Here is a 20,540-nt window from a genome sequence, read left to right on the forward strand (position 1 = left end):
AGTATTCGAGGTTTATTGAAAAGAAGCCTTGGATACTGTTGAGTTTTCCTTAGGTAGCACATAGTTGTTGACTCATTAAAAACCTTGTCGGTAAAACCCATTTGGGAAAAAATCAGATCTAAGGGAGAAAGAGTGCAACGCATGATTTAAAACCTAAGGCCTTCTGTAAAAAATGATGCCTTCGAGATCGTACGCCTTCGATCCAAAATCTGTAATGAGTAGTTTTAAACTCAAAAGGACAAAAAGGATAAAGTCGTACCTTAACAGTAGTATCGTTTGAGCAATGATATGTTCCAAATGTTTGGAAGTTGTTGATCCTCCATTGTGCTATGTTTGTAAGATACTTTACCGACAACTCCGAGGACTCGGTACAATACTGCCCAATTCGGTCCTAGTTTCCCTTCATTTGGGTCTCGAGTATTGAGGGTAACTTTCCGTAGGACTAAGTCCTCGATTCCAAAATATCGAAGGTTGGTTCTTCTATTGTAGTATCTTTCGAACCTTCGCTTCTGTGTGGCCATCCGCTGTTTCTCGCTTTTCAACTAACAATTCTAGGCTACCATTCATGGCCTCGTGGTTTGACTCCTCCGATATATGTCAAAATCTGGCGTTGGGTTCCCCGACCTCGATGGGGATGAGGGCCACAAACCATATACTAGAGAAAATGGGGTAGCCCCCGTGCTAGACTTCTATGTTGTCCGATATGCCCAAAGGGCCTCGGGTAAAACTTCTCTCCATTTTCCCTTTGCATCATCTAACCTTTTCTTTAAGTTCTGAATGATAGTTTTATTTGTTGACTCGGCCTGTCCATTTCCGGTTGGGTGGTACAGTGTTGATATAATCCTCTTTATTTTATGAGCTTCAAGGAACTCCGTTACCTTTCTAACGATGAATTGCTTTCCGTTGTCACATAAAATCTCGACTGGTATCCCAAATCAACATACGATGTGGTCCCAGATAAAGTCAATGACTTCTTTTTCTCGAACCTTCTCGAAGGCCTATGCCTCCACCCACTTAGAAAAATAATCAGCCATAAACAAAATGAATATAGCTTTACCTGGGGCCATTGGTAGAGGGCGGACTATATCCATTCCCCATTTCATGAAAGGCCACGGGGATAAGACTGAATGGAGTTGTTCTATAGGCTGATGGATCATCGGTGCAAATCGTTGACACTTATCACATTTTTTGACAAATTTTTTAGTATCTTTTTCCATATTGTCCCAGTAGTATCCTTCTTTGATAATTTTACGGCCCAAAGATTCGGCACTGGAATGGTTCCTACAAGTGCCTTCGTGGATTTCTCGTAGGAAATAATCGGTGTCCCCTGGCCCCAAGCACACCGCCAATGGTCCATCGAATGTTTTTCGGTACAACGTTCCATCTTTATATATTGCAAACCTAGCAGCCTTGGCTCGTAGGGCCCTTGATTCTTTATGGTCCGATGGGAGCTTTCCATTCTTCAAATAGTCGATGTACTTGTTCCTCTAGTCCCATGTTAAACTTGTTGAATTTATCTCGGCATGACCCTCTTTAACCACAAACTTTGATAGTTGGACGATAGTCCCTGGGACAATGTCATCTTCTTCGGCCGCAGATCCCAGATTAGCAAGTGCTTCGGCCTTGCTATTTTGCTCTCGAGGTACATGATCTAGAGTCCACTCCTTGAAGCAGTGCAGTGTTACTTGTAGCTTGTCCAGGTACCTCTGCATTCTATCCTCTCGAACCTCGAAACTCTTGTTTACCTAATTTACCACCAATAGAGAATCGCATTTGGCCTCAATGACTTCTGCTCCCAAGCTTTTGGCTAGTTTGAGACCAGCATTCATGGCCTCATACTCGGCTTCATTGTTAGTTAATCTAGGAGTTTTGATAGATTGCCTAATGGTAACACCCCTTGGTGGCTTCAAGACAATATCGAGTCCGTACCCCTTCACATTCGAGGCACCGTTTGTGAAAAGGGTCCATACCCTCAATGTTGTATCCGAACTCAACAGGAGTTCTCTTTCCACTTCGGGTACGAGGGTTGGCATAAAATCAGCCACGAAGTTAGCTAGGATTTGAGACTTGATGGCCATTCGGGGTTGATATTTGATATCGTACCCGCTAAGCTCGATGACCCATTTGGCCAATCGACCCCATAGATCGGGCTTATTCAAAACATTTCGAAGGGGGTACGTGGTTAATACACATATAGGACGACATTAAAAATATGGTTTTTGCTTTCTAGATGTGTTTATCAATGCAAGTGCTAATTTTTCTAACTGAGGGTACCTAGTTTCAGAGTTCGGCCTACGTAATAAAAAGGGAATTGCGTACCTTGCTCTTCTCGAACTAGTACGCCACTTACTGCTATCTCGGACATAGCCAAGTATAGATATAGTTTTTCCATCTACCTTCAGGGTGTGAAGCAAATGCTTGCTCGACAGATATCGCTTTAATTCTTCTAAGGCTTGCTGACATTCCGGGGTCCTTGCGAAATCCTTTTTCTTTTTGAGCAAGGAAAAGAACTGGTTACTTTGATCCGACGACCTCTAAATGAATCGACCCAAGGCAGCTATTTGCCCTGTTAGCCTTTGCACGACCTTCACACTATCCACTATCATGATATTCTCGATAGCCTTGATCTTATCGGAATTGATTTTGATACCATGATTTGATACCATGAAGCCGAGGAACATACACGAGCCGACTCCGAAGGCATATTTTTCCGGGTTGAGCTTCATGTTGTATTTCCTCAAAATTGCAAACATTTTCTGCAAATGATCTAAATGGTCCTCTACGCACAGGGACTTAACCAACATGTCATCAATATAGACTTCCATTGTTTTACCTATTTGTTCTTCGAACATTTTGTTAACTAGGCATTGGTATATAGCTCCTGCATTTTTTAGCCCGAAGGGCATTACGTTGTAACAATAAGTTCCAAACTTAGTTATAAATGAAGTCTTTTGCTGGTCCTCTGGGTTCATCTGAATTTGATTGTACCCGGAGTAGGCATCGAGAAAAGTTAGGGTCTCGTGGCCAGCCGTGGAATCGATCATTCGCTTGATGTTTGGCAATGGGAAAGAATCTTTTGGACATGCCTTGTTCAAGTCCTTATAGTCCACATACATTCTAAGCTTGTTTCCTTTTTTAGGAACTACAACTACATTTGTTAACCATTCGGGGTATTTTACCTCCCAGATGGATCATATTTTAAGTTTAGTTACCTCGTCTTTTATGAAGGCATGTTTTACCTCAGACTGAGGCCTCCTTTTTTTCTTTACCGGTTTGAACTTGGGATTGGTGCTTACCGATGCGTGGTGATCTACGTTGGAATCCCTGTCATATCTAAATGGGACCAAGCAAAGAAATCCATATTATCAATAAGAAATTGAATGAGTTTTTTCCTAAGTTTGGGAGTCAATCCCATTCACAAATATACCTTTTTCTCGGGCATGTATTCGATCAAAATTACCTGCTCCAGCTCCTCGATAGTTTATTTGGTAGCATCGGATTCTTCGGGAACAACGAAGGTTCAAGGAGTAAGGAAATCCTCATCTCCGTCTTCGATTACTTGTTGCTCTAACTCCATCGAGGCTGGAGGTGGTAATTGCTATTTCGCTGCCTATTTGCCTCTGATGCTCGATTTCTCCGAGGTCGAAGGCTCTGGTATTGGCACCACCTCCTCGATCGCAAACATTTCCTTTGCAGCATGTTGCTCTCCGTAGACTGTTTTTACTCCTTGCTCTATTGGGAACTTCATCATCTGGTGAAAAGTTGAAGGAACTGCCCTCATGTTGTATATCCATGGACTCCCGAGGAGCGTGTTATACCTCACATCACCTTCAATGACATGGAGCTTCATATCTTGTATGGTTCTGGCTACATTTACTGGCAAGATAATTTCTCCCTTAGTTGTTTCACTTGCTATGTTGAATCCATTTAGAACCCGGGATACAGGTACAATATGATCTTGTAGGCCAAGTTATTCCACGACCCTCGATCTGATTATGTTTGCTGAGCTACCTGGATCCACCAAAACACATTTTAATTGAATTTTATTCAAAAGGATAGAGATTACCAGGGCGTCATTGTGAGCCAGAGATATGCCTTCTGCTTCCTTGTCACAGAATGATAAGACGTCCCTGGGCACATAGCTCCGAGTCTATTTTTCTTTGGTGATTGATACTTTGGTGCTCTTGAACACAGGTCGTTGAGGGACATCGACTCCACCAATGATCATATGGATTACATGTCGTGGTTCTTCTTGTCCACTTTTCCTTGTATCTCTCTCCCTGAAGTGATTCTTAGCCCGATCACTTAGGAATTCTCGAAGGTGGCTCTCGTTGAACAAATGAGCCACTTCTTCCCTTAGCTGCCTGCAAGCTTCTGTTTCATGACTATATGTTCCATGATACTTACACATCAAGTTCGGGTTCCTTTGAGAAGGATCGGTCTGTATTGGCTTGGGCCACTTGGTATTTTTGATTCTCCCAATAGTTGAGACAATCTTTGATGCATCTATGGTGAAGTTCTACTCTGATAATCGAGGGGACTTGGCAGGGTCAGTGTGCTTATCCAACTCGCTTTTACTCATGAGTCCCCGAGAACTTTGACTTCGATCGTGTCTCCAATCGCTCCGAGGAGTGTTGCGGCTCGGCCTGCTATTCCTTCGATCGGCATATGGCTGATACCGTTCTTTGTTGAATCTCGATTCTTGGTCTGTGTTCCTCAGGGGCTTGGTTGCAAATCTATTAGGATTAACTGAACCCGAAGGGGATCCCAACTGGTCATCCTCGACCTTGATCTTTGATTGATAAGTGGTAATTCCACTCTTTCCATCTGAAATCGGCACACAAACTCCCTTAGCATCTCGTCATTCCTTTGCTTTATTTTGAAAACGTCCGATTTTCTCGTGGCCACCTTTATGGCCCTGATGTGTGCTTTCTCAAACGCATCTTCCAGCATAGCAAATGAATCAATGAAGTTAGGAGCTAAGTTGTGATACCAAATCATAACTCCCTTTGTAGTGTTTGCCAAATTTTTTCAACAAAACTAACTCGATTTCATCGTCATTCAAGTCACTTCCTTTAATCCCACAAGTGTATGAAGTTATATGCTCGTTAGGGTCGGTTGTCCCATTATATTTGGGTATATAGGGCATGAAAAACTTCTTGGGAATAGGCATCGGAGCGGTACTCGGGGGGAATGGTTTTTGTATGAACTTTTTGGCGTCTAGACCTTTCAAAACTGGAGGTGCCCTCGGTATCTGGTCTACCCGGTAGTTATAAGTTTTCACCTTCTTGTCATTGTCTTCAACGTTTTTTTTCTGGACTGGACCTTCTTGGTTAGTTCCTTGAGCATTCTCATAATTGTGGGGTCAGTCCTGGGGCCACTTTCATCTGGTCTTTCCAACGCTGGTTCAGTACGCCGAGTGTTTACTAGTTTGGCTGTGTTTGGAGTTCTATTCTGGCTCTGAAGTTGAGCGATGGCGATTTGTTGAGCCTGCAACATCTCAAATATCACTTGGAGGCTGACTTCCCCTTCTTCCATTCCTTGTGTTCTTTGGCCACCAGGCCGGGCATCCCTGCGTATATCTCCTTAAGGGTCCGCGCCTAGATCTGCATTCAAAGAAATGTGTGAACTAACATTAACAGGTTCCACATTTGGCATTTCCCCTAGGTTTATCGGTGGTACACCGACTCCTGTATTGCTATTTTCCCCAAGACCTTCGTTGTCATAAATGGGTGCGTTTTGTGAGCTAGACATGTTTTAGCCTGAGAATCAAAAAATCTTTGACAAGAAAAAGTTCAAAAGCAACGTGTATAATGAAAATTAGTAAAGAAATAATCACAATTATCTTTATCCCCACGGTGGGCGTCAAACTGTTTACCTCAAACATACGAGTAACAATTACATTTAATTAGTGATTTTAAAAATATGTGATTTAGTTCAATACCAATTAATTATCAAGAAATATGAAGTAGAAATGAAAGATAGAAGTAAATCAAACCAATGTTACTTAGCTACAGTGACCTCGAGCTTAGTGACCTCAAGGTGGCTTAAGGCAATAAGAACAATTAAGTAATAAAATAAAGTAATAACAATAAAGTTAAAGGACAATTCTTATGAACAGTAGGCAAAAAGGTAGAAAGCATATTCTATTCTCAGTGATTATATGGTCTTACAATGATTGGGGTCCCCTTTATATAATAGGGGAACCCTAAATAAGGAATATTTCTATTTACAGTAAGGAATATTCTTGGTACAGTTGTCTAACCGCCTAGAATAGAATAGTACAATCATATTTTGGGATTTGCACCATGACTTTGGGGACGTAGCAAGAATCTAACTCGTTCTGGTACAAATCCATAATGGTACTATTTCGGAGTCGAACACACTCGACCTCGGTATTCATCGTTCTTCGCCTTTGAACTCGGGTTTGGTTCCTCGATCTCAAACTTGATCTTCCCCGGACTCGGACTCAAGACGTGCCCACAAGCCTATAAGTCGGAGGCATACAATTTTGACCGTATACAATAGTATTTTCACCATTATTGAGCTATAATCGATGGGCAAGCTCTAATTGGGCAACTGCTGGTCAGATAGGAAGTTATATACCGAGCGTACTGTGGTCGAGTGCCTATGAGCGAGCCTAGAATTGCCGAGATACAGAGCCTAGTATGGCCAAGCGCTTATGAGCAAGTCTACTATGGTAGAGCAGTTAAACATACCGAGCCTTATAAGGCCAGAAAACTATGTTACTTACTATATTGAGAGAGTTAAGTCAGTATCAGCAAGTAAGCATATCTTCAGATTATCTTTGACTCCAAGTTACTTTCAGTTATTATATTATCAATTCAGTTTCAGCTTTTAGTTATTTTATTGCCTTACATACTCGGTACATTATTTCGTACTAACGTTCTTTTTGTCGGGGATGCTGCACTTCATGCATGCAGGTCGTGATTGATAGCTGGACAGACCCTCTCAGCAGGCAGAGTCAAACATCAGCTTGGTCGGTAAGCTCTACTTCCTCGAAGTTACTAGGTCTAGACCTTAGAGTCCATTTTATGTATACAGGTTTGATGGGTAGGTCGAGGCCCTGTCCCGACCATGCTACAGTTCAGTTATCTTTAGAGGCTTGTAGACGAGTCTTCTATATTTTGTATATCAGTAGATGTTCATGGCGACTTTCTCGGCCTACACAGTTATATATATCAGCTTTTGGGTATGTTTACCCCACATATGAGAGAGACGTTATTTTAAGACGATTCAGAATATGGCCTCATAGGCCTAAGTTGTAGGTTATCCCTCTAGAGTTTACAGTTACAGAGTGGTACGCTTCGGTCGAGTATGGCACTGGGTGCCGGCCATGCCTCTTCTGGTTTGGGGCGAGAAAAACATGGTATCAGAGCAGTTCTGTCCTTCGGAGTCTTCAAGCGGTGTCTAGTAGAGCCTTGTTTATAGATGTGTTGTGCACCACATTACATAAACAGGAAGCTACAAGGCATTTTGGAGTATGTTACCCTTCTTTCAAATACACATCATGCTATAAAGCTGAGTCATAAGAGTTTGAGCCAAGACTTATGTTTGCTAATTATAGAGATGCTTGCAATTTGAAAAATTACATATAGCCAGAGGGCTAATATAGCAGCAGGTAAGGGCATTAGTAGAGAGAGAATTCTTGATGATGTGGCCCTGTTTGAGGCCCTATTAGATCATGCATATCAGATGGTTCCCTCTAGAATAGTACAATCAGATATGAATACTAGAATGTTCAAAAATATCAGAAGAAATGTAGTGGCATCCCAGAAAAGATAAATAATTACTTTAGCATGACTCCCGCCCCTAGTAAAAAGAGAATAATAGGTGACCCGAAGAACCAGTGAGATAAAGCAAGGAGAGATAAAAGTGAAAGAATGTTTTGTTGAAGTTTTTACAATAAGGTAAAAACAGAGATATTAGTAGGAGAATAAGAAGAGAGTAAATGAAGCATTACGGGTAAGATGTGATAAATGGGTGATAACGGTAAATCAAAATATGATATGATGACAGAGTTTATAGTCAAGTGAAGGAAAAGACATGAGGTGACAAGCTTTGAGATAATAAAAGAGTATAGGCCAAAAGTCATATCCTCATTTTAAGAAATGAGTTGGTGAGTCCAATGTGATTACCAGTACAAAATTTAGACCCCCGGAGTAAGAGAAATCAGCATGGGCTAGTGAACAAGATAAATTGAACATCAATTAGGGATCGAATGATATGATAATAGTCGACATCAAGATAATTTCAAAGATCGTATTCCAACAATAATAAAATGGACAACATAAGAATAACCTTTAAAGGTCATTCAGGAAGAAGCTCCTCCAAAGCAAAAACTTTGAGCAAAGTTAAGCTTAAGGGACTAAGTGTACCAGTTACCGTAAGTGTCATCCTTGTGCGTAAGGAATTCAGTTATCCCTGGTAGAGAAGGGTTACCGCAAGGCGAGTAAGAGTCAGTGCAGACATGAAAAGACGCCAAAGATAAAGAGGTAAACCATATATAGGTAAATCTTCATAGCATTAAATGCTCGTCCTCCCCTAAAGGGGGAAGACAGTGTGATATGGTAGTATGGCGGAGTTATGTAGTTCAAGTAACTATAGAATAGTAAAGAAAGAATGCAGTAAAAGGCAAAATGAATGAAATTGCATTTATTCAGATCCTATAGATATGTTACGACTTCAAAACATTATTCAAGCACGATGTCGGGAGAAGGAGTAATGGGTCCCACACTAGATGTTATTGATAAATAAGTGAGAATGAATATTTGATACATTAGGAGCCAGTGCAAAAGGTAAGTTAAGACAAAAGACATAACCCAAGAGAAAATATGAGCATGGACTAACAAGTAGTTAGTAGTTAATTCAGGAAGAGCTTAGTTATGTCTAGACAAGAGGTCTTAGATAAATGAGTAGATCATGCAAGAAAAATATAGTGAAACCCAGCATAGGAAATTCAATCTCGCATATACGACATCGTAATCCTTGAGGAATATTCAGATAGGAGTTGGGGTAGTAGAAGGTACAATATAAGTGTTACAGAAATAAAAGATAGTGCCACTAGGGAGACAATTGAAATTCAATTCAGAAGCAATCCTACGAGCACAAGGGCATGGAGGTAAGTAACTAAATATAATGATAGGTGAGTAAGAACATTAGAAATTCCGTGGGGTATATACTGTAATAAGCTCACAGCTTTACAAGAGTCAGAGGGTCTTCCATAAGCACTGCAATGAAAGACTAGCTGAGAAAATAAGGAAGAAGGTTTCAAGCTAAACATAGTGATCTAAAGAGGAAATGATCTTATAACAACTGTATCACTACAACATTGTATACACTCCATAATAAAGTGGAACCTATCGTGGCTAATGAACGAGGAAAAAATTAATATTCGAGATCATATGAGTTGCACAAAATTCCAATATATGTAGGCACTAAGATAAGCCAAATATTCATGGAACAAGTGGTAGAACGACCAAGAAAAGTAATTGCTTACTTTTAATAAAAGCTGAGAAGGCATGAAAAGGATTATTCGATCTATGACCCAGAGTTAGTTACGTTATGAACACACATAAGATTTTGGAGTGTTATCCATGCAGCATATATGTTGACAACGATACAGCTACAGGAGACTCCAGTATAAGTTAAAAGAAAGAATTGAGTCCATGTCACATACAAAAGCTTAAATTGCTAGAAGGTTATATCATAGATGTTCCATAGAGTCTACGAGAGGCTAAAGTAATAACTAATACCACGAGTCGCAGATCAGAAGATAAAGTAAGCCTACTTAAAGGCTGAGATATAAGAGGAAACTAAAGAGTTACATCAGCTAAATGAATTAGGAGTCTGATTATTAGACCCTGATGAGTATAGAAATCGTGATTCAGAACATTGTATAATCACTGTAAATATCAGAGGTACAAAAGAGATAGTACAATAGCAATATTCTATAATGGCTCAACGATAAATCTAGTTAGAACAGTACCAACCTCATAAGAAGTCGGTATGAAGCCTTCGCCGGATTGTGTATGCACACGATGTCGAAGTATTATAATAGATCTTTAAGGTGTGGATGTGAATTCCACCTATGTGGAATGGAGGTTATGTGTCACGCCCCTACCTGGGGAGGCATGGCTGGCACCTGGTGCCGTACTAGCTCGAGCAAACCACTTTATAACTCATTGTTTTTTCTAACTATCATGGACCAACATGGCCACAACTTGTAATGTACAACTATAAGTGGGCAAGCATTGTATCAATGAACCATCGTTCTTAAAACATGAATACATATGGGCCGTCAAGGTATCTAACATACTGTACAAAATGAACCTCTATCTACAAAGCCTCTAAGATTGTTTGACATCAAATGGGACAGGGTACCCGCCTACCTATAAGTCTGTAGCAAAACTCTGAAATGATGACTCATAGACTCGGTTGCACTCCGAATAAGGTGGAGTCTTACCGATCCTTCGTTGAATGCCAATCTCGTCTACTATGAGGACTCGTCAAACTGATTATCTATACCTACAGGAATGAATGCAGCGTCCCCAAAAAAAGGACGTCAGTACGAGTAATGTACTGAGTATGTAAGGCAGAACTGAAACATAACCATTATCCAACATTAATTAAAGACATATAAGAATCAACCTGAATCTCTGAAGTGCCACCATATATGCATACTTATTAAAATTGATTATCTATATATATATAATGCTTCTCTTTGAGACTATTATCCATATGTATGATGCATGACTGACCCAACTGATCAGTAGTAACTGCCCGATCGGCTGTAGCGCGGTGGTAAATGCATGACTGCCCGATCAGCCATAGCTCGGTGGTAAATACGTAACTGCCCAACCAGCCGTAGCTCGATGGTAAATATGTAGCTTCCCAAGCGGCCGTAGCTCGATGGTAAATATGTAATTACCCAACCGGCTGTAGCTCAGTGGTAAATGCATGACTACCGGACCGGCCGTAGCTCGGTGGTAAATGATGATACATAACTTCACAACTGTTGGTAAATGCCTCAAGGACCTCAAGGGTCTTGAAATTAGCCTGGAATAAGCCTTCAATCTCACACTGCAGAATATCTCCAGAATTCCAAAGCTAGGCCCTCCAATAGACTATCCTAAATTTTGCAAACTAAGGATATACAGCCTATTCTTTTTATAGATAATTAACTCAGGAGATATATCTTCTTTCCTTAAGTCAATTGCTTATGAAAGTCACTGAAAGGAAAAATAGTCTTGCAAGAATGTATTACTAGCTGAAACTATCTTTGGAAACCAACAGATAAACAATAATAGCTGAAGACTATTCTTCTTGTGGACATAGTATAGTAGTTGACAAACACTTTTAACATTTTTTGTTAGAAAAAATTAGTTGTGAGTGTGGGTGCATGTCACTTATATTATGAACATTAATATATTTATCATATACCTCAATAGGGAACTAGATATGTACTTAGACATGCTTGAATATCACTTTACGGGAATGAATAACATGGGCATCATTAACTGCTAAGAGTAGAACTACTTATGGAATATCATTACGTTTATGTATCGTTACTTGGATCATGCCTAAAGAAGGAAGGGATAGTCTTAACATATCTGAGTCGATTCTTTTGACAATCCCGCTAACACATGTTTATTGCGATAAAACACGGAACAAGTTGTATGAAAAGCTCGAAGCAACTACATTGCTATAGTATTAAGCCATTTCATATGAATTGCTGATGCAAATCACGTTTTGGCTCATTACCCTTATCCAAAGGCTTGGAACTATGTGCTTTACCAGGGAAAAACGTAATTCTTATCTTGTCCATGGAAATTTTTTTAAAATAATTATACACCATATTCAGCTCTACTTCGTTTATGCATCTTTTACTTTGTCTATTAACCAAGTTCAAAAGGAGAAACAGAGAAAAGAGTAAAATGCATAGCCTTTGGGCTACTAGCTAACACACTCGAGTACTTTATTCCTTTACCCTATTATAACCACGATATCAATGTTTCAAGCTTCAAAACTTGGTGTATGATGCCACCTTTCAATTTAATTGATGAGTCACTTTGTTTGATTTGTGTTGCTGCCATGTGATGTCCTTATCCCAATTATTTTAGATAATTACTAATTTACTCGCATAATTAAGAATTATCTCAAATTACTTAAAATACTACTTACTTTTAACACACTTTATACACTTTACTATCATGGTCATGCGGTACCATATAAAATACATATACTATTATTTCACTAAAACATTCATGTAAAAATACATATATTTTCTCAACTTCTAATTTTTCTAATCTCATATAAAGAATACAAATTTTCGTACGCTTAATTCTTAAAATGGTAAAAAGATAACCTTTTTCTTGTGAGAAAATAATTTCTAACTTTACAATAAAAAAAATCTCATAAGCTTTCTCATATTATGTGTATAATTTAAAGCATATTCAAAAGTAGTAATATTAATAATTATATAAAATCATATTTTTCAGACTTTATTTTTTACAAAAATTGTTCCACTTAAAATACCATATCAAATGTATATATATATCGGTAGCAAGGTTGTTAAACTTACTGGGTGTAACATTACGAAAGAGATAGAAGATACGATGCAAGATTTAAAGGTAAGTAAGGTACATGTGAAGAAGGTACGAGATGCCCAAGTACAAAAGGTTACAAACAATCCATATATCAGATAGAGGGCTGGAAGCGTCATAATTCTGTATCAAGAAATTGATATTGTTGTCATCAGTGGCATATCTTCCAGCCTATGGTTTCAAAATATAGAGAGGTCTAGTTAATAGAGTAAAGAAGAGTTAGAGACGATATGATATCTCTCTTGAGGTTCCAGAATAACATAAGAAAATATATGGTGCTAGCAAGTTAAAGGAAGTTTGCGAGTAGTATAAATAGATATATGTAGGTCGCAAGCTAATGTATGGTAGAGCGGCAAGGTTTTAGGTAGACAGAAGTAAGGATAAGAAAAGGTGAGTGAGAAGGAGACAAGATTAGGTAAGTCCTCGAGATTAAACCCATCACAACAAGAGAGCTGATGGTTTCCATAAGTTATAAAAAGCTCAGTATAGAATGAGTGAACTCAGAGGAGTTTAAGACTAGGAGAATTTAGAAAGATGGGATTTTTCCCTACTGGTAGAATAAGGGTGTAATTGTGGTAGATAAGAGGATGACGTTTAGGCCTTTGATTGGGTAATGATTCAAAGGAAAGGGGATTTCATGAATTGTATGGGATTAAAATATCCCGATAAGGTGAATCACATTGGGATGCTATGAAATACGATTATTGAAGTATAGTATTGACCCTAAGTAGATCAGGACACCAACTCCAGATGTTTCCCGATGAAACGTGAGCCCTAGTGACAATATATTACATAAGAGGTTTTAAGTGATCAGTGATAGATAATAGATCAATTTAAGGTGAAGCAACAATAGATGGATGAATGTTCCAAAGTGTGAGATAGGTGGTTGTCATTCTTAAGATGAGTAGTAATGAGGAAGCATTAAGGGACTTAAATTTATACCTATAGGATAAGCAGTAAGCGAATAACCTGGAGTTGGGTAGAAGACCTTGGCCATAATAAATAAAAGTAAGGGTTGTGGTATAGTATAAGATACCTAGATATAGTAAAGCCATAAGTATAGATAATTGAGGCTATGAAACAAGATATAGCATTAGACATAAGTTCGACAAAGTACCAAGTGAAAAACTTCAGTACACCTATAGATTCCCAGAGGGACATCTTGTCATAGTTCTGTATATGTTCACAAAGTGAGACCTAGAGATTGGCTAAAATATGATGGAAAAATGAGAGAAGAGTCACATAGGCGCACATACAAGGACAAAGTCGTACAGACTGCATGACAGTATGTCACAACAGTTACGAGATTGGAGGAATTCCTACAACAAGTCGTGGTGTGAGAAAGAGGCCTAAAGGGGGGAATGCCCTAGCCTCGGATTTATTCATAAAACAGTTGCCTAGATGGCAAGGGCAATATTAAATTATGCATAACAGCTATGGTTTATGAGACTGATAAGCGCACAGACGAATATTCCAAAAGGGGGAATGATGTTATACCCCATGTTTTCGTACATCAATGTGAGTCATAAGTAAACTAATGTAAGACAAAAAATGAGATCATATTTGGAAGTACATAAAGTAAGTTATCATGTTACCTTGGATGTTACATACATTGAAGATCATGATGGCACCTAGTTCCTAGAACTAGGTAAGCCTCTCACATAGCAAGATCAACAGAACCAAACACCAACTAAAATATTAATGGAAGTTGAAAATGCCATAACATAACTATAAGTGGAATACAATAGTCACATAAATCCCAAAACCCGGTAATACTGAGTCATAAACTCTACTGAGTGTACATAAGAAACCTCAAAATACATTGTCACACCTCTTTTTTACTACCCCGGAAAGGGGTATAAGGGAGTTTTTTTCAATTTAAGTGACAATCGAAATAAGATTACTTATTTAAAATTTAGAGTTGCTGCCACTTAGGATGATTTATGGTGTCCCAAGTCACCGGTTTGAAATCCCGAATCGAGAAAATATTGACTCTGTTTTACAGTCCGCGAAATACAAAAATTCGGATAAGGAATTTTATTAACCTGGGAGAAAGTGTTAGGTATTCCCGGTTCCGTGATTTTAGCACGTCACTCAACTATTAATACTGGCCTATTTATCTGATTTTGAAACATTTTTTAAAACCTATGTGCATTTTACCCACTTTTAACCGTTTTTAGTAATCCACGTTTATCATACAGTTATTTATTTAACACACATTGCGAATCATGTCACGGGAACCGTACCCACGATCTACAACATGTCAATTTTTTAACAAAATTAAATTTTGGTCGTGTCACATAAATGTACCCCAAATTTTAGAAATTAGGCATTACAACTACATCACGGGAACCGTACCCATAGATATGACAATTTATTTAATTAAATGCGCCTAAAGCTAACTACAAAAGTTCAGGGCATTTTTCTACACTAGTTAAGGTATCGATGTGAGGGCCATAGACTAAGTGATTGGATGGAACACCTCAATTTTATTAAAGGAAAAGCATTCAACTAAATGAACTATGGATATTCATATTTAAAACTAATTTGAAATTAGATATCATAACTACGACACGGGAATCGTACCCGTACTTGCGATGATTACTTACGTGCCAAAAAGTTTGCTTACGCAAATGTAGTCGGCTTAAGCATATTCCTAGCGGTTAAGTAATAATATAAGCAAATGAAACAAAACTAAATGAGAGCTCCTATTTCTGATTCATTTCGTTTCCTAACAAACTTCTAAGTTAACGGGGAAACAGAATCAATACAAAGAATGCCAAAATCCTAGTCAATGAAATGTTGATCAATGTAGAAACAAATCAATGAAGTGTGAAGTTAGCAAGAATTCATATTGTCCTTAGACTTCAACTAAACTATTGGCATGTTTTAACAGAGAATAAGAAGCCATCCAAATGTGATCCTTAATCAGCATAGTAACAAGACTAACATGTTCACTTGAAAGCCAACAGCTTTTATCACCAACTCAGCTAAACCGAACAAAAAATTTGAACTTGAATTATCACTTCCTCTCAAATGTGAATGAACTACCTCTCTTTGAATGAAAAATCCTTTTTCACAATCAATTAAAAAAACTTTCAGCACTCTCACGTGGTATGAGCTCAACAGTAGGACCTGAGAATGTGATTCAGCTACTAGAGTAATCCAACAGAACTTTCAATTAATAAATTTTGAAACATGATCTTTGAAAACATGAAGAATAACAACACTCAAACTATATGCATATCAAGCCACAAGTTCAAAACAGATCAACAGAGACAAATGGATCTGAATACTAGCCACCCGAATGCAATTCAGCCCGACATTGAGCTACAACCATAGGCATTCCAATTTTATCAACTACTCATGTTCAGGTTCAATTATGCCAGCAAGACGAGCTCAAAAATCGAAAGCAAGAAATCAATTCTTTTAAACCTTAGCCATGGTTGATTTTTAATTAGTAGACGAAAACAAATGACAGGATGTTGAGTGTTTTCAAACAGAACTGGTAGAGTGAACCAACAACTCCAAACTTCATATACTTGAATTAACACTTCGCGAGATCATACTGACCAAGGACAATAGCTCAAACTCCAATAGGTACAACAAAGTGGAGGCATAATGCTTAAGAAAATGTCAACATAATAACCATTTAGCATTCTAACATAGATATAATATGCTTGCTCAAGACAATGAACGTTCGTCGATCCACACAACAGCTTAAAGCAAACAGAACCAAAATAGATGCCTCAATCTGAATTTCAGCAAGTTAAACAGAGGCAGCTATGATATAATTGTCTAGTTTCCTAATTAAAAACAAGTGAAAAAAAAGGGAACAAATCGCGAAAGCTTGGTCGAGTGTAAAACAAACTTTGAGGCAGCATTCAAACACAATCCCTTTCAAACTATCTGTCAAGAACCTACGGATTTGTATCAAATTGAAGAACGGAAAATTTCAAAACTCAATTTACATGTAAACTCAGCCAAACCAAATAGAAATATTCATGAAAATTACTAACAATCACATTACGACCACAACTCTGTTAACAGTCACAAACTCGGAACGTTAGGGAGAAAGGGAACCAGGAAGGAACCTGAAAATGAGCTTTCAATTGATGTTTGAAATGATTAGAGAAGGTATAAACGAATCTAGATATGCAAAATCCAGCAGCAAGCCAATCCAAAACATCAAGACGAGATGTACTCCAACCGGAACGACGAACTCGGACCTCAGACGGTGAATTAAATCAGCTCCGGACAAACTCCATCTTTGAGACCATAATCAAGAGGCAAAACTAAAATTTTGACTCGTTTTGGGTTGTTCAGAAGCAGGGGTCGTTGGTTGGTCTTTTTGACGCTTCTGTTCTAGCTGGTGGGGTTGGTTTCTGGTGAGTTTTAACGGTTGGGTGTCTAGGTTGTTGATGTTAAAGAAGAGGGAAATAGGGTTGTTGCTTGGGGATGACGAAGAAGATGGAATTCAAAGAGGGGGGGAGGGGTCTTGTGTGTAACGGTTGTTGCTTAGGGGTGAGGTTCTCTCATTTTTGCCATGGAAAGAAGCTTGTCTTCTTTTGGAGATGAAGACCGATCGGGGGGAGGGGGTCTCTATGTTTACAAAGGGCTCCCCTAGATCTTTCAGGGTCTTTAGGTTTTTAAGGGTGTTAGGGTTAGTTTAGTTGGTATTGGGTTTGGGTTGTTATGGGCTAGATCCGAATATTAGGCATAAAAATGGGTCGTTTGAGCCCAAATTTTATTATTTCTCCGTGAACAAGACTAAAAATATGACCTCATTTACCAGTTAATTCTACTTAAGTAAAATAACTATTAAGATAAGACTAATCGTTAATACAAACCTTTTTTATATATTTTCAAATATCATATTAAAATAAAAATAAGGTACTATTTTTTGTATTTTTTTTAGTTTTACGAAAGGTATATAAACTAACAACAACTAAAAAGAAGAAATATTTTTTGGTAATTTTCATTTTTTGGTAAGATAAAGTAAAAGAGTCAAAATTAATTGAAATATTGATATTAGGCCTAAACGAAATATTTTACGCTAAAATGGCTGAAATCTCGGGGAGGGTCAAAAATCACATGTCTGCAGCTACCCCTCTTTGATTGGAAACATGAAGTATTTTCAGACAAAGAACGACCAGATAGGTTTTTTGACCAGACCCTTATTTAGGAAGACCAAAACTAAGAGAAAGGAGAATGTGACCGAGCCTTGGTATCTGAGCTGCCCACATATCCTTGGCTATAAAGGAATCAGACCACGTGTAGTTCAGAAGTAGAAACAGTGATGGAGTATGCTGAGGTGGAGAGCCGGTGGAGGTGTCATTCCGCCGATGTACCGGTCCGTGGTACTGTTATTACATCAAAAATCAAAATGAAAAAGGCTAACTAAGCCTGTCAACTACGAGTTACAAGATTCCTATCTATAAGTCTTCTGAAGCTTGGTCTTGAGACTTGAATAGTTCTTCATGCAGACTTTAGATTTGAACCCTAACGCTTGCTAGCTGCAGGTGCTAGTTCATTCTTCTTCAGCTTTTCGAATCAAAACCGGACAGACCATGCTTGTGACTTCAGTCGTGTCTTCAGCATCTCACATCTTTCATCTACTTCTACATTTGGATTCACTTCTTACATTTCTTTTTTTTTATTCTGGATTGTGACCAACTTTTGTTGATCATCTCGGACTGTTGACTTGCATTCTTGCCGCGAACTTCTGCTACTTCTAACTTGAATTGAATTCTGAAATGACTTCCTTTGTTATCCAGGTGGGCACCTGATTGCCAACACTTGAACTGTATTCCATTGTTCTCCAAGTGGACACCTAATTGCCAAAAGTTGAACTGTATTCCCTTGTTCTCTAGGTGGGCGCCTGATTGCCAAAACTTGAACTGTATTACATTGTTCTCCAGGTGGGCACCTGATTGCCAAAACTTGTGGGTGTCTGATTGCCAAAACTTGAACTGTATTCCCTTGTTCTCCAGGTGGGCGTCTGATTGCCAAAACTTGAAATGTATTCCCTTATTCTCCAGTTGAGCGCCTAATTACCAAAACTTGAACTGTATTCCCCTGTTCTCCAAGTGGGCACCTGATTGCCAAATCTTGAACTGTATTCCCTTGTTCTCTAGTTGGGCGCCTAATTGCCGAAACTTGAACTGTATTCCCTTGTTCTCCAGGTGGGCGCCTGATTGCTAAACACTTGAACTGTATTCCCTTGTTCTCCAGGTAGGTGCCTGATTGCCAAAACTTGAACTGTATTCCCTTGTTCTCCAGGTGGGCACCTGATTGCCAAAACATGAACTGTATTCCCTTGTCTCCACCTGGGCGCCTGATTACCATAACTTGATCTCTATTCCCTTGTTCTTTAGGTGGGCACCTGATTACCAAAACTTGAACTGTATTCCCTTGTTCTCCAGGTGGACGCCTGATTTCCAAAACTCGAACTGTATTCACTTGTTCTTTAGGTGGGCGCCTGATTACCTAAACTTGAACTGTATTCCTTTGTTCTCCAACTGGGCGCCTGATTGCCAAATCTTGAACTGTATTCCCTTGTTCTCCAGGCGGGCGCCTGATTGCCAAATCTTGAACTGTATTTCCTTGTTCTCCAGGTGGGCGCCTGATTGTCAAATCTTGAACTGTATTCCCTTGTTCTCCAGGTGGGCGTCTGATTGCAAAAACATGAACTGTATTCCCTCGTTCTCCAGGTGGGTGCCTGATTGCAAAAAACTTGAACTGTATTTCCTTGTTCTCCAAGTGGGCACCTGATTGCCAAAGCTTGAACTATATTCCCTTGTTCTCCAGGTGGCGCCTGATTACCAAAACTTGAACTGTATTCCCTTGTTCTCCTAGTGGGTGCCTGATTACCAAAACTTGAACTGTATTCGCTTATTCTCCAGGTGGGCTCCTGATTTCCAAAACTTGAACTGTATTCGCTTATTTTCCAGGTGGGCGTCTGATTGCCAAAACTTGAAATGTATTCCCTTGTTCTCCAGGTGGGTGTCTGATTGCCAAAACTCGAACTGTATTCCCTTGTTTTCCAGGTGAGCACCTGCCATTACAACAAAACAGACAAAACAAAATAAACTTTTCTGCCCTAATTTGGTGTCTAGGCACATCTGTGAGTGTTAATCGAATCATGTTATACAAAAGAGCTCTAAGAATTTAAAAGCTAAATCCCATTATCCAGGAGGGCTCTGAAAATTTCAAATTAAATCTCGTCTTAAGAGTGACAACTTTAAAGCTAAATTATATTTCATAAAGGTGGAACTTACGCTAAATCTTGTTACCTATGAAGGTCTTGAATGAACATACCTGAGTCATGCTCTCTTTCTGGAGGATCCTTGCATAACGAACAAAATTCCTTGCCCCTGAACCATGCTTTTCCTCATGTAGGGTTCCTGCAGATCGAACAAATTTTTCTTTCATCTTCTCAAACCGCCTTTGTGCTGACAAAATTTGGGCACGACACTTGAGAAAATAAAACTTCCAAGCTTTAATTTGGACACAATTTCCGTCCCTGTTTCAAACAAATAAAACATATGAGTTTATAAATACGGTGGATGGTTTATGGCCTTGACTTTGAGGGCAATTTCTCCTTCACTGTGACGACCCGACCAGTCGTCTCATGAGTTACCGCTCCGTTTTCCCCATTTCTACTTCTTTATGCTTCGTTATCCATGTTTTATGGTTGAGTTGGTTGGTTTCCGTTTGGCGTGGTTTTGGTAAGAAATGAGGCACTTAGTCTCTTTTAAGAAGGCTTAAGTTGGAAAAGACAACCGGATGTTGACTTATGAGTTAGAGGGGTCGGATGTAAGTTCTGATGGTTCGTTTAGATTAGGAAGGTGATTTGTGACTTAGGAGTGTGATCGGAAGTGGTTTTGGAGGTCCGGTGTAGAATTACGCTTG

General features: G+C 39.0%; 1 protein-coding gene across 1 annotated transcript; it reads right to left on the bottom strand.

Annotated features, from left to right (window-relative positions):
• Positions 1 to 17,590: 17,590 nt before the first annotated feature.
• LOC142166358 (uncharacterized) lies at positions 17,591 to 20,171 on the bottom strand. The gene is made up of 2 exons (XM_075225443.1): positions 19,947 to 20,171; positions 17,591 to 19,683 (listed from the first exon to the last, which is right to left on the bottom strand). Exons 1-2 carry the CDS (start codon positions 20,058 to 20,060, stop codon positions 19,096 to 19,098), a joined length of 702 nt encoding a protein of 233 aa, XP_075081544.1. The 5' UTR covers positions 20,061 to 20,171; the 3' UTR covers positions 17,591 to 19,095.
• Between the last annotated feature and the right edge of the window lie 369 nt (positions 20,172 to 20,540).

Source organism: Nicotiana tabacum, chromosome 11 (assembly GCF_000715075.1).
Source record: "Nicotiana tabacum cultivar K326 chromosome 11, ASM71507v2, whole genome shotgun sequence".
NCBI classification, from domain to species: Eukaryota; Viridiplantae; Streptophyta; class Magnoliopsida; order Solanales; family Solanaceae; genus Nicotiana; species Nicotiana tabacum.